The 19,719-nt window shown below is 36.5% G+C and overlaps 1 protein-coding gene and 1 long non-coding RNA gene across 5 annotated transcripts; one reads left to right on the forward strand and one right to left on the reverse strand.

Annotated features, from left to right (window-relative positions):
• The first annotated feature begins 537 nt into the window (after positions 1-537).
• On the forward strand, positions 538-4,106 carry LOC133866841 (uncharacterized). Its single transcript, XR_009899930.1, has 4 exons — positions 538-838; positions 987-1,226; positions 1,331-1,414; positions 3,372-4,106. It is a non-coding gene; the product is annotated as an uncharacterized LOC133866841 (long non-coding RNA).
• A 6,692-nt stretch (positions 4,107-10,798) lies between these two features.
• On the reverse strand, positions 10,799-14,581 carry LOC133866692 (putative GDP-L-fucose synthase 2). Of its 4 annotated transcripts, none has more exons than XM_062303308.1 (3): positions 14,419-14,581; positions 13,247-14,199; positions 10,799-10,896 (listed from the first exon to the last, which is right to left on the reverse strand). In XM_062303308.1, exons 1-2 carry the CDS (start codon positions 14,435-14,437, stop codon positions 13,253-13,255), a joined length of 966 nt encoding a protein of 321 aa, XP_062159292.1. In that variant the 5' UTR covers positions 14,438-14,581; the 3' UTR covers positions 10,799-10,896; positions 13,247-13,252. The 4 variants fall into 4 exon arrangements, with proteins under 4 accessions (XP_062159292.1, XP_062159289.1, XP_062159290.1 ...); XM_062303305.1 differs by lacking the exon at positions 10,799-10,896 and adding an exon at positions 12,404-12,906; XM_062303306.1 differs by lacking the exon at positions 10,799-10,896 and adding an exon at positions 12,404-12,950.
• Between the last annotated feature and the right edge of the window lie 5,138 nt (positions 14,582-19,719).

Below are 19,719 nucleotides of genomic sequence, written 5' to 3' on the forward strand. Positions count from 1 at the left end.
AACACGTAAAACGCACTGCTGCATGGTGGCAGTGTTTGTAGTTTTAGGCGAGGAAGAGGCCCATTAGTATTTATTCAACCAAGGTCTCTGAGAATACATAAATGTGAGTAGATAAAGTGTCAATCTCACCTGCTTTCACATTAAAAGCTCCTCTAAGCCTCTCTTACCCTCTTTGGCCCCGTTTACTAACTCCCTCCCATTTCTTTTCCCTTCTCTCTCCTTATTTTTACCTTTTCTAAAAAATATCAAATTCAAAACATTTTTTTTTTTTTTACTTTTTATATCACATCAATAATTTTTTATTATTATTTAATTAAAAAAATTTACTACAATACAAATTTTTTTTCATTTTTTCATATAAATTCTTTTTACTTTATATCACATCAATCACTTTCCATTTTCATAAAAAAAAAATTCTCAAAAAAAGAAGGGGAGGGAATTACTATCATCCCCCACCCCCCTCATATTTATAAAGCTTTTTTGCTGTTGTTTTTAGAATGAGACTGGATTGCCTTGGGAAAAAAGAAGAAAAAAGAAGAAAAAAACAAGCCCTTTTGCTTTTCTCATACATTTATTATTAAAATATGAGTAGTTTTTGGGGTTTAATTTATTTTTTATTTTTTCTGGGTTGAATATAACTTCATTTCCTAATTTTCCTTATGGAAGTCCCTTTGACTGTCCTCCTTTTAACAATCTATAAGGCATGGGTAATCATGGTTATTGATGACTCTCTCTCTCTCTCGTACTTCATCTTCGTTAATGAAAGTTCTAAAAGTCCGAAAATCTGGTTTGTTCAAATCCAAAAGCTTCTTCCTTTTCATCTGGGAAACGCAATAAGGTACGGATTGGTTATAAGCTGCTTTAGCTATTATTCTCTCTATCCCCCAAAGAAGAAGCTCTCTCTTAAGAACACCATGCCAGTTTGTCTTTCTTTGACATGAATATTGCACATTTTTCTTTGAGACTGGTGTCAATGTTTCTTTCAGACAGACACAAAAGCAGTACGTTGATATTTTGAAGATCTGGGTCGAAAACGATTTGATATCTTCATTTCATCAGAACTGAGACATATCTAATTCAGTTTTCTCAGCCTTTCCTTCTCCAGAGCGCTTCCTTTTGGGAAAAAAGAAAGAAAGAAAAAATTGGAACAAAAAAAAAGCTTTCCAAAGTTCTCCTTTGCTTGCGACAGACACCCACTTCGTCATTCCTGCGTGAGATAGATCTCAGTATCTCCAGCTTTCAACCCTTTCACATTCTTTATCGTTTTCTTCTTCTTCTTCTTCTTCTTCTTCTTTTTTGTTATTTTGTAATACGGTTTTTTATTTTGCAGAATGAGCTTTAATCAGAACCGTCTGATAAGAGATTCCTGATTACTCCTCCTCTTGGATTAAGTGCTGCCCAACTTTCTCTTCAGGTAACTCTCTCTCTCTCTCTCTCTCTCTCTGTCCTTTTTCTTTTTCTTCTTGGAAAAATTTATTGCTCTTTCTGTGGTGTCTGACTTTTTTCTGAGACATTCTGTCTCTTGCTGTTCTCTGTTATGATAGAGTCCCGAACCTGGATTTTGAGCTAAAAACAATCCTCTACCACTAAACTCCATTGCCAATTATGCACCTCACTCCCTCTGCCGTACACGTGGCAAATAATCACGATTAATTCAAAACCCAATTTCCCATGTTGTACGTGGAACCCAAGTATGACAATCATATGCAATGTCATAGATTCATTATTCATAGTACAACAAATTAAAGCTTTGCCTTTCAATTCTCTGATTGACCAAAATGCCCTCGCTTCCGTTCAATCAGAATAAGTCTTTGATGGGCATTGTTGTCAAGTACTCCTTGTAAGATTTCTTTCTTTGCAGGTAACTCTTTCTCCTTTGTGCTAAGATTTCCTTGCATGGTTGTCTTTGTCCACACAAGCAAGCAACCTGCAGAGACCCAAAAAAGGAAATTCACATCACATGTTGTAGGTTAGACCAAGACATTTCCTGTTAATATGGATACGTGAAATCCGGGGTACTTTTACCCATCCTTAACCAAATGACAAAAATATCCCCCTTTTACATGGGGGCCCATTTTAGACTGGGAAGTAGCCTGGAAAAATATTTGCCCCTAATATTTATTTATTTATTTAACAAAGACAGGGTCTCTTAATTCAAACAATAAATATAAAAGATATATAAGATTATTTTCTCTGAACAAAGAGCGGGCTACCCTATTCAGCTAAATGGGTCCTATAAAAACGCTTATACTTTTATTACCATACTAGCAATTCAAGAGGAGTATGTATGAGATCATTTGTCTGAACAGAGATCAGGATCGTCTTAAATTAGCTGCTTGAAATATAGAAAATTCATGCGGTAATTATAGAAGATCATTTATGAAATTTATCTTACTAAATAAAAAAATAAAAATTAAATTGTTCAACTACTTGGGTCAATAACCGGTCTCTCTCACAGGTCTGAATTTCCTAGATAATTGTCTTTTATGGATTAGCTAGCCATGAGTTGCTTGGTCCTCGCACCCCTAGAATCCACAAACGAATGTTAGGCCAAGAAGCACTGTTGTGTGGGTGGTTGGTGGCGGTCTCGATGAGTTTAACCTCGGTCCTTGTGCCCTGTTTGGTCAGGTAGAGTCAGGCCTTAGAATTTAAACTGCTATTAAAATAATGCTTCTTTTACTGGGTGTTAAACATTGAATTTTGAACACAAAGAAAAGGTGTCAAACAGTAATCATGTTACAAGCAGTTGATTTTCATATTAAATATATAAATCTTTGTGGCAATATATTAATGGGGGTATTTTTAGGTTGATGAAGGGTAGGCAAGGAAAGTAGTGGGAAAGTGATTGCTTGCGGAAATCTAGCTAATCTGGGCTTCTTCTGAGGCAAGGAAGGAGAAAGGAGGGGTTGAGAGAGGGAAGGCAAAACCAAAGCAATGACAGTTTCGAACCGTACAGAAATTCTTTCATTTCTTGCCACATTTACTTTGGGTTGGCCTCATTATGTTTAGACAGAGGCAGTCACAGCGTGGGGCAGAAGACACGCACTCAAGGCAAGGCCTCATGTCCTCAGCTTCTTCCAACACACTCTATCTAACATTTACACAAAGTCTGTTTCTTTATGATAGGACAGAAGAACCCATCAAGGGTGCTTCTCAAAGGAGAGAAGAAACGTACAACAGCAATCCCCTGTTTCGCTGTTTTTTTTAACAAATTTATTCATGTTTATTTTGACCAATATCCACCCCCACCCACAATGTTCTTTTTCGAGTTCTGTACTGACCGATTTTTGTTTTTGTTTTTTTTTTTTTCAAAAAAAGATAACCCCACTTCTTTTTTTAATCTCATTGTCTCTCTGTAATTGTGATGCTAGGCTTTCTCTGGTGGGGAGTTGTAGCAACAGAAGCGGTGAAGCATGGGGAGGGCTGTGGCTGTCACCACATGGGAGAATGAATCGTGGTTTATTGTTGTCATGAGAATGATTGTGAAGCAAATAGGACTTGCTCTTCTGCTCTTCCTCCTCCTCTTCTTCTGCTTTTTACCCTTTTGATGATGGCGGTGGTGGTGGTGGTGGTGGTGATATTGGCGGGACGGCTCAATCTCTTAATTTTATGATACAGTTTTTTTTTTTCTTCACTTACTCTTTTTCATGATGATGATCTTGTTCACAACGAAAGTTTATGCAAAAGTTGTTTCTAATGACACTAACTTGCTCCTTCGGTTTTGCATTTGTGCCTTTCTGCATCTTGAAGAAAGAAAACTACATTTAATGCCTTGAGGAACGGAACACCAAAGAAAGAAATGAAGCAAAGCAGATAGATTTTTTATGCAGTAAAACAGTTGGTTGGTTGGTGAATGGTGAGTAAATCTCCAAAGCCTTGGAAGTTCAAACACTGTTTCATCATCTCAACATTTCCAGATTCTCTGTCAGTCTTTGCTTCTGTCTCTTTATAATATAGTTTTGTTTTCTCTTGGGAGAGATGTGGGGTTTGATAGCTTAGCTTGGCTTGCATTCAAATCCAGTAAATCCTCTATGAAATTTCATTTCGTTTATGTATACTCATTTGAAGAAATATTATACAAGAATTTATCCTTTTTTCATTCATAATTTTGCTGCTTTGTCATGTTCGTTTAGATCTATGTTTTTGGGTTTATGTGTTTGAGGTGACAAGGCAGGAAACATTGGGTCCAGTGGGAACAGTGTTAACACCCGGTCTAGGGCCACCCCTAGAAATATATAATTTTTTTTTTTTTGAACATTATGGATATATAAGCATGGTAGATGGAGGTTGAAAGAAAACAGAAGGAAAGACAAAGGAAAGTTGAGGCATGAGTGAGTGAATTGAAGGGAAGGGGCTGCTAGTCCATGGAAGTGTCCTATCAATTTTTGTGGCACTGCAATGGGGGTGGGGGGCTATCGCCTGCTGCTTTTGGTTTTTGTGTGCATGTGAAAGCATGGGTTTGTTTAGGTTATCTTCGCCAGTTTTTGATATCTTTGTGGGTCCTCGAAATAATGGCAATTTCGAGGAAAGTGGGGTGGGGGAGGGGGAGAAAACAAGGATCATCAGTGTTGCCATTTGTGTTGGAATTTTAATTCATGGATTTCATTTCCCCACTTTTTTCTCTCCTTGGATTTGCAACTTCAACTGTATGGTTTTTTTTTTTTTTCAATAATTCTAAAAAATTACATTTTTATTCCACTACATGATTGATGATTCGGTCTCAAATCTCAATCAACTTGAAGTGTAATTTTTTTTTTGAATAATTTTAGAAATCACATTTTTATTCTACTACTATATGCATGGTTGATGTCTCCGTCTCAATTAATCGTTGGATTTTTTTTGTTAAAAAAAATTAAAATTTAAAGAATGGTCGAGACTCATATGTTAGTATTACGTGGTTTTTAGGGTTACTCTTTTTTTTTTCTTTTTTCTTTTTTTTTTATATATTCAATACTGTAACTCTGCAAGTTTGAAGCTTAGGCTTTGTTTGTTAAGGCCTTTTCGTTCTTCCTTTTGTTTTTTGTTTTTTTCTCTTTATTAAAAAAAAAAAAAAGAAAAAAAAGAAAAAGAATGAACTTCCACAAAAAAGCATTACCCCTTGTCTTTGACTATGTTTGGATTGTGTCTGGTGTTTTTTTTTGGTCAAGGACTGTGGGTTCACAAGTGATCTAGCTTGGATACCTTTGTTTGCGTGGATTTCCACATTTTCATCAAAAAATTTAATTGGAGATTTTAAATTATCTATAAGTATATTTGCAATGTGATGAATGTGATCATCCTCTTCACTGTTTCAGTTTGATGTTTTGCTCCATAGATTGATTTGGAGAATGCCCACTTTATCAAATCGAAATTATTTTCAAATATTTAAATCATATGGTATAAAGTTTAGACATTCCAACACTTTTTCTTTTTCTTTTTTTCTTTTTAATTTGGTTTAAACCTAAAGTATTTAGATGTCTAGCATTTTTCTTTTTAATGAATCAATACTTTTCTAACCAAACACAGCCTAGCACAATCTCTCCAATAAATACGGGATACACCCCATACAAACTGGGAACAATGCAAGAACACAACAAGAGCTTACAACTCAAACAAACAAAGCAGCAAGAGAAAGCTCAAAAAAAAACCCCCCAACAACTCAAACACCTAACAGACCTATAATCTCCACATCTCTACAAGCGTCACAGAAAGAGCCTATTTTTTGACCATTCTGTTGTACATAGCTCGAGCCCTAACCTCCCATTTGATACGGCCTACGGGCAACTAGGGCCTCTTTAGACAAAGGGGTATTACCAAAACAAAGATCATTATATTCCACAGCCTCCACACGTGATAAACAGCAGCAGCTAAACAAAGCTTGCAAAGGATAAGCTGCAGATTCTTCCCTTTCAACTTGCAGCTCCAATCAATAAGATCATCCCAATTAATACTCACGTTAGATATCAAACACGCCCCCATCAAATTCCTCCAGATCCGACGATAGAAACTACAAAAGAAGAAAAAGTACTCTCAATAGAAGAAAAACTAAGTGACCAGGAATAATGACATTTATTGACGATGTTTAAAAGTAGGTAATACTATATTTTATTTTAAGGGAAATATATCATTTTGGTTTGCGGGTTTATCACGTATATACGCGAATTTTCGAAGGTGTTAATTATGCTTCTTGGGTTTTGTAAATTTTTGTTATTACTACTTTCGTTAATATTCAGTAAAAAACATTAACAGTTTTTTAACCTGTGCACATGGCCTTATCACCGCCTGTAACATTGTGCCATAAGGGGAATAATTATAATTTAGTTATAATTTAGTAATAATTATAATTTAGTTATATTTTAACCTGTGCACACGGCCAGTATTTTAATCTTCTTTTTTTTTTTTTATAACATAAGGGGAATAATTATAATTTAGTAATTAGTATATCTAATTAATATGTTAAATTACTTATCTAGCAAAGTCATGCCATGGATTTATAGGCAGTGATGTGGCCATGTGTACAAATAACAAAACAATGTACTGTCTATATTTTTTATTTTTCTTCTGCTTTTCCCTCCTATTTGCCTATCTTTTTTGTGCTCAGGCTGTCAGCAAATTTGGAGCATATATCTTTTATGTAACGAAAGCCATACTTCATTTGCATGAAAGGAAATATAAAAAAAAGAAAACATATCTTCATCTCCCGAGTGAAGTATAACCCTAACTGGTGATATTAGCCAGTTAAGGTAACCAATGTAGCTTGTCTTCTCCAATTGTAATTCTCGAAATTTTCACATATCTTTAGCTACTGATACAAAGTAGGCTTACCAAAAATATGAAAAAAAGAAAAGAAAAGAAAAGTCAGGCCAAACAAGGAGATAAAAACAAGAGAAGAGGAATAATGAAGAAAAAGAAAACATCTGATATAAAAAAAGGTGTCTTTAGCTTGTTGGAAAGCCATACATTGCATACAAGAAGACATGTTTCCATAATAGTGTAGGCTGCAGAGCACCAATAATAAAAAGAAGGAAATTACATCCACTCCCACACTTGCCATCACAGATGAGTGAAATCAAATCTTAAGCTGATATTCTTCTGCATCAAAAAAGAACATGTCTTTAGGGTCCCATGGATTTAGATTCGATGAACCGTTTCTTTTCTTTTTCTTTTTGGTTCTGCAGAATATGCATGCATCTCTCTCTGAAAAGGGAGAGTAGCAGCTAACTCTAGCAGGATTAGAGTGCCTCAACATCATTGATGTTGCAGACAGTGTTCAATGTTATATTTGGGCCTACGGGCCGGCAAGCCCACGTAACCAAAATGTTGACTCACTAACCCGAGTTCATCCAATAGTTGAAATACACCTTCTCTCTCACACCACTTCCACGCCATATGGCTATTTTCGTGACACTAGAACTATTTTTATAACCAATCCACGTGCTCTGAACCTCAAGCATAGGGCTCGCTATAATGTGAGTAAATGTGGGATGAACCATCCTATAAAATGGATGGTTGGGCAGGAACCGAGGTGAGTAGTCGAGAGTAGGTCATTATAATTTATAAAAGACAACCCACAATTAGGTAAAAAGGACTTTTGGTACTCTTTCGTACTCTTTCTAACTCTGTCTTATTTTTATTCTAAACTATTCTTTAAACATTTTATTGACTTAAACATTAGAGTAATCCCACACTAGTCAACACTGGCGAGCTTCTTTGCTTATTTTTCTCCTCTCTTGCAGGTGTTTCGAATTAATATTCCAACGCGAAGAAAACTATCGTAACAATCACTTATCTTAAAAGCTTAAGTTGATAGAAAAAAGTAAATTTAGTCATTTAATTAATATTCTAAAATTCTCTCTTAATAGTTGAAGTCCAATACGTGAAATATTTAATTAAAATGGGAGGTGAACGATGAAGACAAGTTTTGAATCTAAGACCTTCGTTCTGATACAATATTAAATTACCGCTTATCCAAAACAGTAAATTTAATAATTTAAAGTGCACGTTATCAATCCCACACCATATCATCAATCATAACCAAGTAATCTGTTCCAAGTCTTTGGAAGAAAGACTTTTATAACCGTCCAACTAATCACATTTTTTGTTTGGTTAAGAAATCATCATCAGAAATTGACTTCTTGTAGTCATGGTTGCCAATGAGGCTTCCTCTTGCAACTTTTTGCCAGTTGCCCCCACACCCTCAAATGATGTCCAGGACTTTGAGACGTGGACTTTGGATGCCAAAGAGTGAAGATTAAGGAAGTGACGATTGAGGAGGTGACGATTTAGAGTTTGCTGATGATGTCTTCGTATTTGATATTTCCATTTTACTGCTGTGAAAGCGGGTGAATAAACTTTTTTAAAACAGAACCAACCTGTTACAACAACCCATGACCAGCAAAACTTAACCAAAGAGTATAGAATGGAATTACTATATCAGTCAATAGACTGCCACGTGGTCATCTACATGGCACCGACCACATTTATAAACCAACGTCGTAATCTATGTGGCTTTTACCCTGTCAACTCTTAAAATATGGAATGTCACTAACAATCCACGTGACATTTATTTGGGTTAAATACATATTTGCCCCCTGTGCTTTACGACCTTTATTTTTTGCCTCCTCAGTTTCACTTTTTATCAAATTTGGTACCTGTGGTATATGAAAAGACAGAAATGGTACTTCCATCTGATTTCCCGTCCAAAACTAACGTCCACCCACGTCATTAGGTACCTAAAAATTTAAAGCCCTGAACTTAATTCTTTACACATCGTTTCTAACAACATCCAGACAACAACATTACAGAAAATGCCGTGGGTGGACGTTAGTTTTGGACGGGAAATCAGACGGAGGTACCATTTTCGTCTTTTCATATATCACAGGTACCAAATTTGATAAAAAGTGAAACTGAAGGGGCAAAAAATAAAGGTCGTAAAGCACATGGGATAAATATGTATTTAACCCCATTTATTTTCATGACTGCCATGCGAGTTTATAAAGAGGATTATAATAAAAGGTATAATACCTCAAACATTTTCCTGCTTTCAATTATAGACGACATCGTTTTGAATGATTGTAATATGGCAACATCCCATTTGTTAATTTTAGATATAGCCTTAGAGTTTCTTAAGAACTGTATAGGATCTTAATCCTTTTTAGTCTAAAATTAGAAAAGCCTATTATCTCATATATTCCATTATTTTCTACATTTTCTTCATTGTGATTATTATGATTTTCACAGCCGGTTATTGTTGGATTGAACTTGACAACGATTTTAGAAAACTTTCAAAACCATTGATTTTAAACGTCACAAAGGTTTTGAATTTGAGTGATGTTAGAGGTAGTACAACTTTTACTACAAGTATAAAATGACATGATAGTCTACGATATACTTATCTTATTAGTCACTAACAATTAAATTGAACAATCAATTTTTTTTGGTTAATTTTTTTTTCACCAATAAATACTATCACTTAGAGAAAATGCACCATGCTGCATGTCATTAGGTGATGAGGGTAATTCTCTTTCTTGTTACTTTATGGAACATCATTATTTTGATTTTTGTTCATTTGTTAACTAACTACATGCGTTTACGTAAATCAACGAAAGAACCAGAGCCTGGCCCTTGACAAGCAGGATGTAGAAAACTAATCCTTATGAGCAATACTATGTCCTTATTAGTATGGCTGTATTCGAGTCGAATTAACCTTGAGGCTGCCGAACTTGGCTCCAATACTTTCAGAGCTTTTAAATTATGTTCGAACTTGACTTGTTAAGAGGTTAACTGAGTTCGAGTCAAGCTCAAATTGACTCGAACTTGGCTAAGTTAACAAGCAATATTCTACTTAAATAAAAGCTTTAAAAGCTTAGAGCTGGTAGAAGTAAATTTAAATTGTACTTCGAGAGGGACAAAATTTATTTATTTCATCTGTACTTGATGTGTGCTTGCGCTTCCTAACTAAGGCAAGTTGGCTTCCATTTTATAAGCTTTCTCTTGTAGGAAACTACTTGTTTTTTCCGATGTGAAACTAGCGGGTAGCACCTTTCCCTTTCATAGAAGTGCTTGTGTTATACACTCTTCCTTACGATGTGGTACTACAAGATTTCTTATCATATTTAAGCTGCAACACGTACAAGAAAAACTATTGGGGTCCAACTGTCCAAGTTGAATGTATAATGTATGTATATAGACTGCCCTTTATGGATTACAAAAATAAAAAAAGGCTGCGTAGGAACCTTGTGACAAAGTTATACAAGAAGGCTGGGTAGGAACTTTTTGACAAAGTTACACACACACAAGTTGAACTCACGAGATTTATCCAAGCCGGACCGAGTTTATACGAGTATGTGTCATCTACTATTCGAGCAGATTATTGTGTTCATGAGCAGCTCATTTATTTTTCAAATTGAAATCGAATCAAATTTAACCGAGCCGAACCGGGCCGACCTTATGTATTCTTTAATCATGAACATAAATACCAAAAAAATAAAAAATAGAAATAATCAGAAAAAGAAGCAAACATTGATTATTATTATTGGAGATAAGGAAAACGCATGCTCTTTAGGATAATTCTAAAAATAATAATAATAATAATAATTAGATGCGGCATCCCTGCCAGATACATGCTCATGTAGAGTAATGCTAGAGAGAGACATCCCACATATCATAGTTCATGCCTTAAACTTGGAGAAGCATCCTCCAGTTCATCTAGCCTCTCAAGTTTTGAATAAAATGGGAATTCGTTTTTACAGTGCCCAACCACCACTAATCAATTGATTCCAAACAACTTGGAGCCTTCTCACAGATTCCCCCCCCCCCCCCCCCCCCCCCCCCAAAATCAAAGCATGCCTTACAAATATTCCACCGCTCCTAAACAGCATAGAATTAGGCCGGAGCCACTTGAAAAATACTAGGATTCTGCATAAAGGTCAACTCTCAGAGATCAGGTTCAGACACTTAAACTTATGTGGGAATTTACTCATCAAATTGGGAGAATCCAAAATACTACCAATTCTTTATGGTATTTTTTTGAGAAGTAATGCCAATTCTTTATGGTACCAGCAAATCGGACAAAGTTAAACCAGAAAGCAGGTCAGGCCAACTTTCTTCACAATCTTAAGAGGCACTAAATATTAAGAATCCTAATTCCAAACAGAAAAAGACATTTCTATATTATATGCTAATATGAAGGACACCCATGAATACAGTATTAAGGAGCTCCCAAGAGTTTAAGAAGTTATATCAGAGGCTTCAAATAAAGCAACATGTAATGAGCAGGGTGCAGCTTTAGCCACCAGTAAAGCTGAATTTAACCATTATAAAATTTTCATCAATTAGATAATTGGCCACTGCTACCAACAACATCTAAGAGGCAATAAACTTAAGTTCCAAGTACTGCTTTAATCAAGCATGTCTATAGACCTTGGTGAAAAATAAAGCAGAAAATGGTGGAGCAAAGCAGAACTATGAACAATGAGAAACTGAAAGCTTACGACAAATGCTGGCTGCACATATGAAGTTTAATAAAAAGAAGATATGGGAAGATTCAACTTTGACTGAAAACAAAGACCACCCACCACTAGAGACGATAGGGCGGACAGTCGGTGGAAGCAATAGTGACCATCCAAAATATAATTAAAGAGGCCATTGTAAAGGCACCAATATTCGAGGCAGCATTCAGTTACTCATTGGCTATTGAAGGGGCAAGAAGAAGAATAAGAGAACATATCGGCAATAAGACACTGACTAGGGAAGAAGAAATGAAATACTCAAGAATCATAAGCGCCAGCAACACAGCAGAAGGCTATAACTCAAGAAGGAAAATAAATATTATGATACCCCCATTTCAGTAGAATAATAAGTCTCACAAAAAACTATACATGACTATTGAGTATTGTGTTATAATATAACTTAAATGATTACATTCATCTCTCCCTCTCATCTTAATCTTTGGCAATAAGTTGTGATTTAACATGGTATTAGAGCAAAAGTTCTAAGTTCAACTCTCTTTCCGTCATTCAACTTCTATTTCAATTAAATATTTCACGTATTGAACTTCACCTATTAAGGGAGAGTTTGAGCCCACATGTGAGGGAGAGTGTTAGAATATAAATTAAATAATAAAATTTTATCTCTTCCTATCAGCTTAAACTTTTGGGATAAGTGGTGATTTAACATATTCACTCATATGATTATGCCACTATTGAGTGGAAACACTCTATAGAGAGTAATAACACCAACTCAAAGATATCGATTTAAATATTCAAAAAAGTCTTACTCATGAGTCATGACTAATGCCCGTATATTTCATCTGAGAACCTAACTAACACAAATAAAGGTGAACTCAATCAGCTCAGAAGACACTGCATCACTAGGTAACCAAAACAAAATCAGTAGGACAATGCAGTGCATGTAAAGCGAAGTATAAAGAAAGTTATCACTTAAATTTCACGTAGTGCATCACAAAGTAGCAGAAGAGTTGCCATAAGAGAATATAACAAAGGGTGGCATTGCAAATAGGGCAATTTAAGGTACAAATCAAGAAGAGCAATTGGCAATCTGTTCTAGGGCTTGTGAGCTGGTTGATTTAAGTAAAACATGGCAAAAGTGGCAGATACAGGGGTGAAGCCTGAAACTCGTGTAAAACAAAGATCATGATACTCCTCAATCATAACAAGTGAGTCATACATAACACAACATTTTTTGAATGTCGTTGATTTACCACCAGATTATGAAAAGAACCCAGATTTCTTCCACGCCAGCCACAACTATGGCCAACACCTCTACCATGTTCTGCTAGATCCAAAACTTTTTAGAACAATAACATCTGCACCCAATCTCAGACAATTGACAAAGATATTACGAAGAGTATTACCATACCACCGCAACAATTCATGCAAATCCATTTTCTACATATGAATACAACTCCTGCAACAATCCAGAATTGAACATACGGCTTCACCCTCCGCTCACTGTTTATCGGTCCAGAAAATGGCAAGAATTATGGAAAAATACTAATACAATTACAATATATAACAACTGAGCAGAAATCGACCACAATTATAGATCATAAACTCAACTAAAATTGCAAGTCCATAATCGATATATAATAGCACCTTCTCCGAAGTACTTAACGATAGCTCAGCAGCGCACCCAATTCTCAGAGTAATAGTAATCCTCTAGAGATGAATCATACTATATGATAAAGCATCACAAATAATCAGCAAACATAATTGGTACAAAAAACAATGTTCGGGTAATCAATCACCTGAACTCATTGCTTGACATTCTCCAAGTACCACTTGTAGGTATCAACGAGACCATCCCTGAGTGGAATCTTGGGCGTCCAACCCAACCCAGCAAGCTTCGAGCTATCCATGAGCTTCCGAGGAGTCCCGTCGGGCTTGGACGAATCCCAGACAAGCTCTCCCTGAAACCCCACCACTTCCTTCACCATCTCAGCCAATTCCTTAATGCTCACCTCCTTCCCACTCCCCACATTCACGTGCCCCAACCCACTATACCTCTCCATCAAAAACGCCACCGCGTCGGCCAAATCGTCCACATGCAAGAACTCCCTCAGCGGACTCCCAGTCCCCCACACCACCACCTCCTTCGCATTGTTCACCTTCGCCTCGTGAAACCTCCGCATCAGCGCCGGCAACACGTGCGAGTTTTCGGGGTGGAAATTGTCATTCGGGCCGTATAAGTTCGTGGGCATCCCCGAAATCGCGTCGAATCCAAATTGAATTCTATAGGCTTCGCACATCTTGATCCCGGCGATCTTGGCCACGGCGTACCATTCGTTGGTGGGCTCCAAGGGAGCGGTGAGGAGTGCTTCTTCCGGGATGGGTTGGGGTGCGAATTTGGGGTAGATGCAGGAGGAGCCGAGGAAGAGGAGCTTGTGGACGCCGTGGCGGTGGGAGGAGTCAATGACGTTGGTCTGGATCTGGAGGTTCACGGCGATGAAGTCGGCGGGGTAGGTGCTGTTAGCGTGGATGCCGCCGACCTTGGCCGCGGCGAGGATCACGAACCGGGGCTTCTCGGCGGCAAAGAAGGCGTCCACGTCGCTCTGGCGTGTCAGGTCGAGCTCGGCGTGGGTGCGCAGGACGAGGTTGGTAAAGCCCAGGTGGCGGAGCTTCCGCACGATGGCCGAGCCGACCAGGCCCCGGTGGCCGGCGACGAAGATCTTCGCCGACTTGTCGCCGGAGAAGGATGATCCTGTTGTGACAGAGAGAGAGAGAGAGAGAGAGAGAGACAGAGACAGAAAAGAAAAATAGGGTTAGGGTTTTAGAGATCCGAGAAGATAGATAATGTTTGGCCGGTGAGAAAATGTGGGAAAACAAAATGGAGAATTTGACATCATTAGAAAAGGAAATCGATTTACATTGTCTCAGTTACCAAATACAAATAGAAGAGAGAGAGAGAGAGAGAGAGTACCGTTGGAGGAGTCTCCCATGTTGGGGGGAAGGAGCTTGTGCTGAGACCAGTGAGAGGGTGACTTCCTCTTCGACTTCACCCGCCAACGCCCGGTTAAGTCTTCTGTATTTGGGAAATTGGGTTGGGTTCAGCAAGTTTGGGCTTCTTCCAATCGACGCCCACCGACAATGCTTCCTCATGTCTGCTTTCCAATCTGGGTCCAAATATTTTAATTTTGTTTAATAAATCAAACATTTGTTTACAATGCATAAGATTCTTAAATGCATATAAAAACTCTATTAAAAATATACATGACGCCCGTTCGTTTTTAATATGTATTAATTTAAGGAAAATGCTATATTTACACCCAAAGTCTCATACCCATTTTTTACATCTTGACGTGGCATTTCAACGCCAGATTTTTTTCTTTTCTTTTCTTTTTTTCATTAAAACAAAATGCTCTCTCTCTCTCTCTCGTTCTTCTTCTTCTCTCCAGCTAGCGATGATGGGATCTAAAGCTCGGGACGACAGGAGAGAGTGCTGGACTCGAAAAAGATGGATTTTCGGCGTAGGTTTCATGGATCCGATCGAAAATCCAAAAAAGATCCGGTCGAAAAAATGAGCACACCGGCCGAATCTCTCTCTGTCACAAGTGATCGGGGTTGGGTTGGGTGAGAAAAGAGAGATTCAGCCAGCAACCCACGCACACTGGCCAGATCTCTCTCTGTCGCAGGTGGTTAGGGTTGGGTCGGGATGAGAGAAAGAGAAATCCAGCTGGAAACCCATGCACGGTGGCTGGATCTCTCTCTCTCGCCGGTGGTCTGGGTATGGGTCGGGGTTGGGAGCACTGGATCTCTCTTTCTCTCACTGGAGTGGTTGGGATGCTAGTGGCTTGACTTCCAAAAGAAGAAAACGACAAAAAAAAAAAATCTCATGTGCAATGCCACGTCAGGGTATAAAATTTGGTGTGAAATTTTGAGTGTAAGTGTAGAACCCTCTTAATTTAATAAACTGAGTTAAAAAATAAAAAATTCATCTCACACAATTTTCAATATTGTGACTTATTATATCATTTTCCTCAACCTATTGTGTATTTAACCACTGTTTTGGCTTTGCTAATAACTCTTTTATGTTTTACTTTCCCTAAAAAAAATATATATATATAACTCTTATATGTTTTACTTACCAGACCAAAATCTTGTTTATGTGATCTTAGTCTGATAGCTAATAGCAATGTATTTACATTCTCAAGATGATGCAAAATCTGGGCGAGGGGTGAGCTTAATAGATTTTGAGGTCTAATGTGGCAAATTTAAGTGGGGGGTTTTTTTTTTATATTTAATTAAATAATTTTAATTTTGAATCTTTTATTTGTTACTTTCTTACTTTATTTATTTTTTTCCAAACAACTTGCAAAATTCATCTTTGTTATAAGACATTTAATTTCAACGGATATCATATTTTGTATTGAGTTACATGTAATTATTTTTATGTAAAATTTTGTTTGCGCAAAGCGAAATTTACTTTATTCGAAAATATATTTTAATAAACAAACTTAGTTAATATGTTGGTTTTAAGTTCATGTGAAATTATGAGTAAGTAATTGTTTTGAGGCTGCAATTAATGCAACTTCTATTTTTTCATTATTTCCTCCTTAATATCTTGAAATTTAATTCTTTATATTTATTTTTTATCATAATTGAGACCTTAATTAAAAAGCACCACTAATTTTTTACCATAATTTAGGCTTTAATTAAAGAGCATTGACTTTTTTTTTTTTTTTTAATATATATATATAAAATGAAACTTAATTATACTATTTTTATTTGGAACCTTATTTAGGGTTCGTTTGGGTTTGCGATTTCAAAAAGTGCGATTTAAAATAACGATTTTAAAATGTGCGATTTGAAAAAAGTGATTTTTAAAAACGCAGTTAAGCGTTTGGCAAAATCGCAGTTTGGCCTTTAAAATTGCGAATTTACCTTTAAAATTCTGCGTTTTCAAAAAAGCACAATCTTATCTGCGATTTGAAAAAGCAGATTTTCTGCGTTTTCAAATCGCAATTTTTAAAAACGCAGTTCCCAAACGATTTATGTTCTGCGATTTGGTTTAAAATCGCATTTATTGTCTACGAAATCGCAATCCCAAACGCACCCTTAATTGAAGGTCTTAAGTGACTGCCTAATTTGCCTAAGCATTAAGCCGACACTACAAGACGTGCCTAGGGAATGTGTTATGATCTAAAGAGCAAAGTGACATTAAAATCGTAATATATTACCATATTTTCGAATTCGTCGTTTACAATATCGCATAGGTTGTTCTTGTGGTTTGAACACGTTAACATGTTGTTGGACTCTAATACGAAAGGATACAAATAAAATTATCTTTACAAAACCAACTCGAAAGACAATGGCAGACCAAATTTGAACCTAAGAAAGACTAAGAATATGCTAAGGATGTTCGTTGTTGTACGGTTCCCACGAGTACAAACGAAATATTGCGACTTTCCTCATATTGGACTAACGTGAGAGATTTCACGTGTAAAGAAACTTCGTTTGTCAATTCCACGTGGATAAAATGCATGACACCTGGTGTATTTGAATTGAGTCGACTATTAAATGTTTAATCTTAAATCATTTTATTTTATTTTGAACACAAGTCGAGTTCGGACTTATCACTGAACTAGATATTTTTGTTTCAACTTGGCTCGTTTAATTTTATTTCGAACACGGGTCGAGTTCGATCTTATCACGAGCTACTCAATTAACTTATTTATTTCTTATATAAAATAAATATTATGATTGTTTACCTTTTTGTAAATCCATACTAATCATTAATTAATTAAGTATTGTTAAAATTTTGTTATTTGAATTAATTAAATTAATTAACTTGAATCTTAAATAATATAATCTCGAGTTTATATGTACGTATATAAATTTATTATGTACATAAACAAATTATGTGTATGCATACACTCACATATAACCACACATACTCACAAATACACTTATGTACATACAAATCTATAAAACTAAACTCAGAACAATAATTTAAGTTATATTTATCATATTATTTAAGATGCTCTTATTACAAAATGAAAAAAAAAAAAAAAAAAAAAAAAAAAATTGTAAAAATGAAGTTATACGAGTTTATACAAACTTTTTCGAGTCGATTCGGATTTATACGAGTATGTCTCGTTTAATATTCGAACATATTGTTGTGTTCATCAACGGCTCATTTATTATTAAAAAATTGAGACCGAATCGAGTTAAACTAAACTGAGCCGAGCCGAGTTTACATGCGGTTGGGTTCATCTTACACCCCCAATTATTGACAACCCCCCCCCCCCCCCCCCCCCCCCCTTTAGTTCAGCCCAAGTCACACGAATAATAAGTAGTGCTAAGCTGGACAGAGTGGCCAGCCCTCAACTTCAAGAACGCGGATCACAAGCATAAGGCCCATAGAGCTCTTGATTGCCTATAATTAGAAGCTTGAGGCCCATACAGCTGTTGATTGCTTATCTTTTGGACCTTTGGTACACCAGCATGTGGTGATTACTAATATTCAATCATCCTTTTTGACAAAGGCTTCCTTTAATGCTCCATTTGTTTCGGCGCAAAATGATTTATGGAAAACGATTTCGGCATTTTTCGGTATTTAGTAGGGGCGAAAATAATGGTCAACGAAAATCATTTTCGGTTTGACCGTAAAAGCTTCTTTAATTTTCGAAAAACGATTTACGATTTTTAAAACTGTAAATCGTTTTCCGAAATGAAACTCTTCGTCCTTACACGCATGTTTGATATCCGATCATCAGAATTTAACAATTATCGGTCGTCGGAATTCGGTCGGAGTCGGAGTCCGAGAACATCCGATCGCCGGAATCAGGTCACCGGAATAATATCGGCGCCGAAATCCGGCCACGGGATGACCAAATTCCAGCCGAATTTACCGGTTTCCGGCCAAGCCGGCCGGATCTGGACGGATCCGACCGAAATCTGGCCACTTTGGTTGGATCCGGTCAACCTTTTTCGTCGGAATCCGGCGACGGCGACCGGACGTTGCCGGATTCCGACGACATTTGCCAAACTCTGATTTTTGCATTTCGTAATTTTTTCGTGCGAACCAAACACCGAAAAATATTTTCAAGAAAATCATTTTTTCTAAAAATAATTTTGCCAAAATAATTTTACGACGGAAATCATTTTACGTCGAAACAAACGGAGCATAAATTAAAATTCAGTTTATTAAACTGATATTTATTTTTAAGATGTATTGAAACTTAAAAATTAAAAAATGCAACTATGAGGATAGATTTCAGTTTAATTAAGTTTTAAAAAATAAATTAAAAAAAAAAAAAAAAAAGAATAAGGGAAAAACATCCACTGCATGATTGTTGTAATTTGTAAACTAGTTATAGACTTATAGTCCTGCTATTCTAACTAATTGAAATAAAATATATATATATATATATATACACATACATTCCATATACATCTATATATAATTAAGCTTTAAATTTAACATTGAATTTGTGAGACCCAATATGAATTCAAAAACTGTTTTCAGCTCTATGTCAAATCTAAATATATTTATTTAAAACAAAAATATATTCTACATAATGCATTAACAAACAGAGAGCTTAAGTCGTTAACAAACACGGCCTAAGCCTAAGCCTAAGCCTAAGCCTAAGATCATCCACAACCACGGAGAAAGGATTCGTAAAAAAGCTGAAGAATAGAATTCCTTCTTTATCTACTAGATGGCACAACCCTTAAGTCGTAAACAAACACAGCCTGAGCCTAAGCCTAAGCCTAAGCCTAAGATCATCCACAACCACGGATAAAGGATTCGTCAAAAGGCTGAGGAATAGTATTCCTTCTTTCTCTGCTAGATGGCACAACCCTATAAAGTCTGATGCAGCCCAAAGCTGATGCAGCCAGGCCACATGTAGTCCCTTACTTCATAGGGTCCAGGTCCAGGCCCAAGCTAACAAGTACCAACTCTCCATGCTTTTTGTGCCCACACCACAATCAGATTGATCAATGCAAAAACCCTAGTTGCTTAAATATGTAAAAGCAAGAGTTGGCTAAAATGGTAAGGGGTTTTTTTGGTTTAGTTGCATCTTTATAGGCTTGTGGTTCGAATCTCCTTAAATGCTGGGGCGAAACCAGTATTTAAAATGAGGAGGGACAGAACTAAAAAATGATCTTTAAGGGTAAAAAATTAACTTTGAGTGTAGGTTTTTAAAAATTTTGGCCTACGCTCACAAGTAGTTCCGGTCTTATTTGAATGCAAGTAATTTTTTAGGGCTATTCTTGT

The sequence above is a fragment of the Alnus glutinosa genome, chromosome 4 (assembly GCF_958979055.1).
Source record: "Alnus glutinosa chromosome 4, dhAlnGlut1.1, whole genome shotgun sequence".
NCBI lineage: Eukaryota > Viridiplantae > Streptophyta > Magnoliopsida > Fagales > Betulaceae > Alnus > Alnus glutinosa.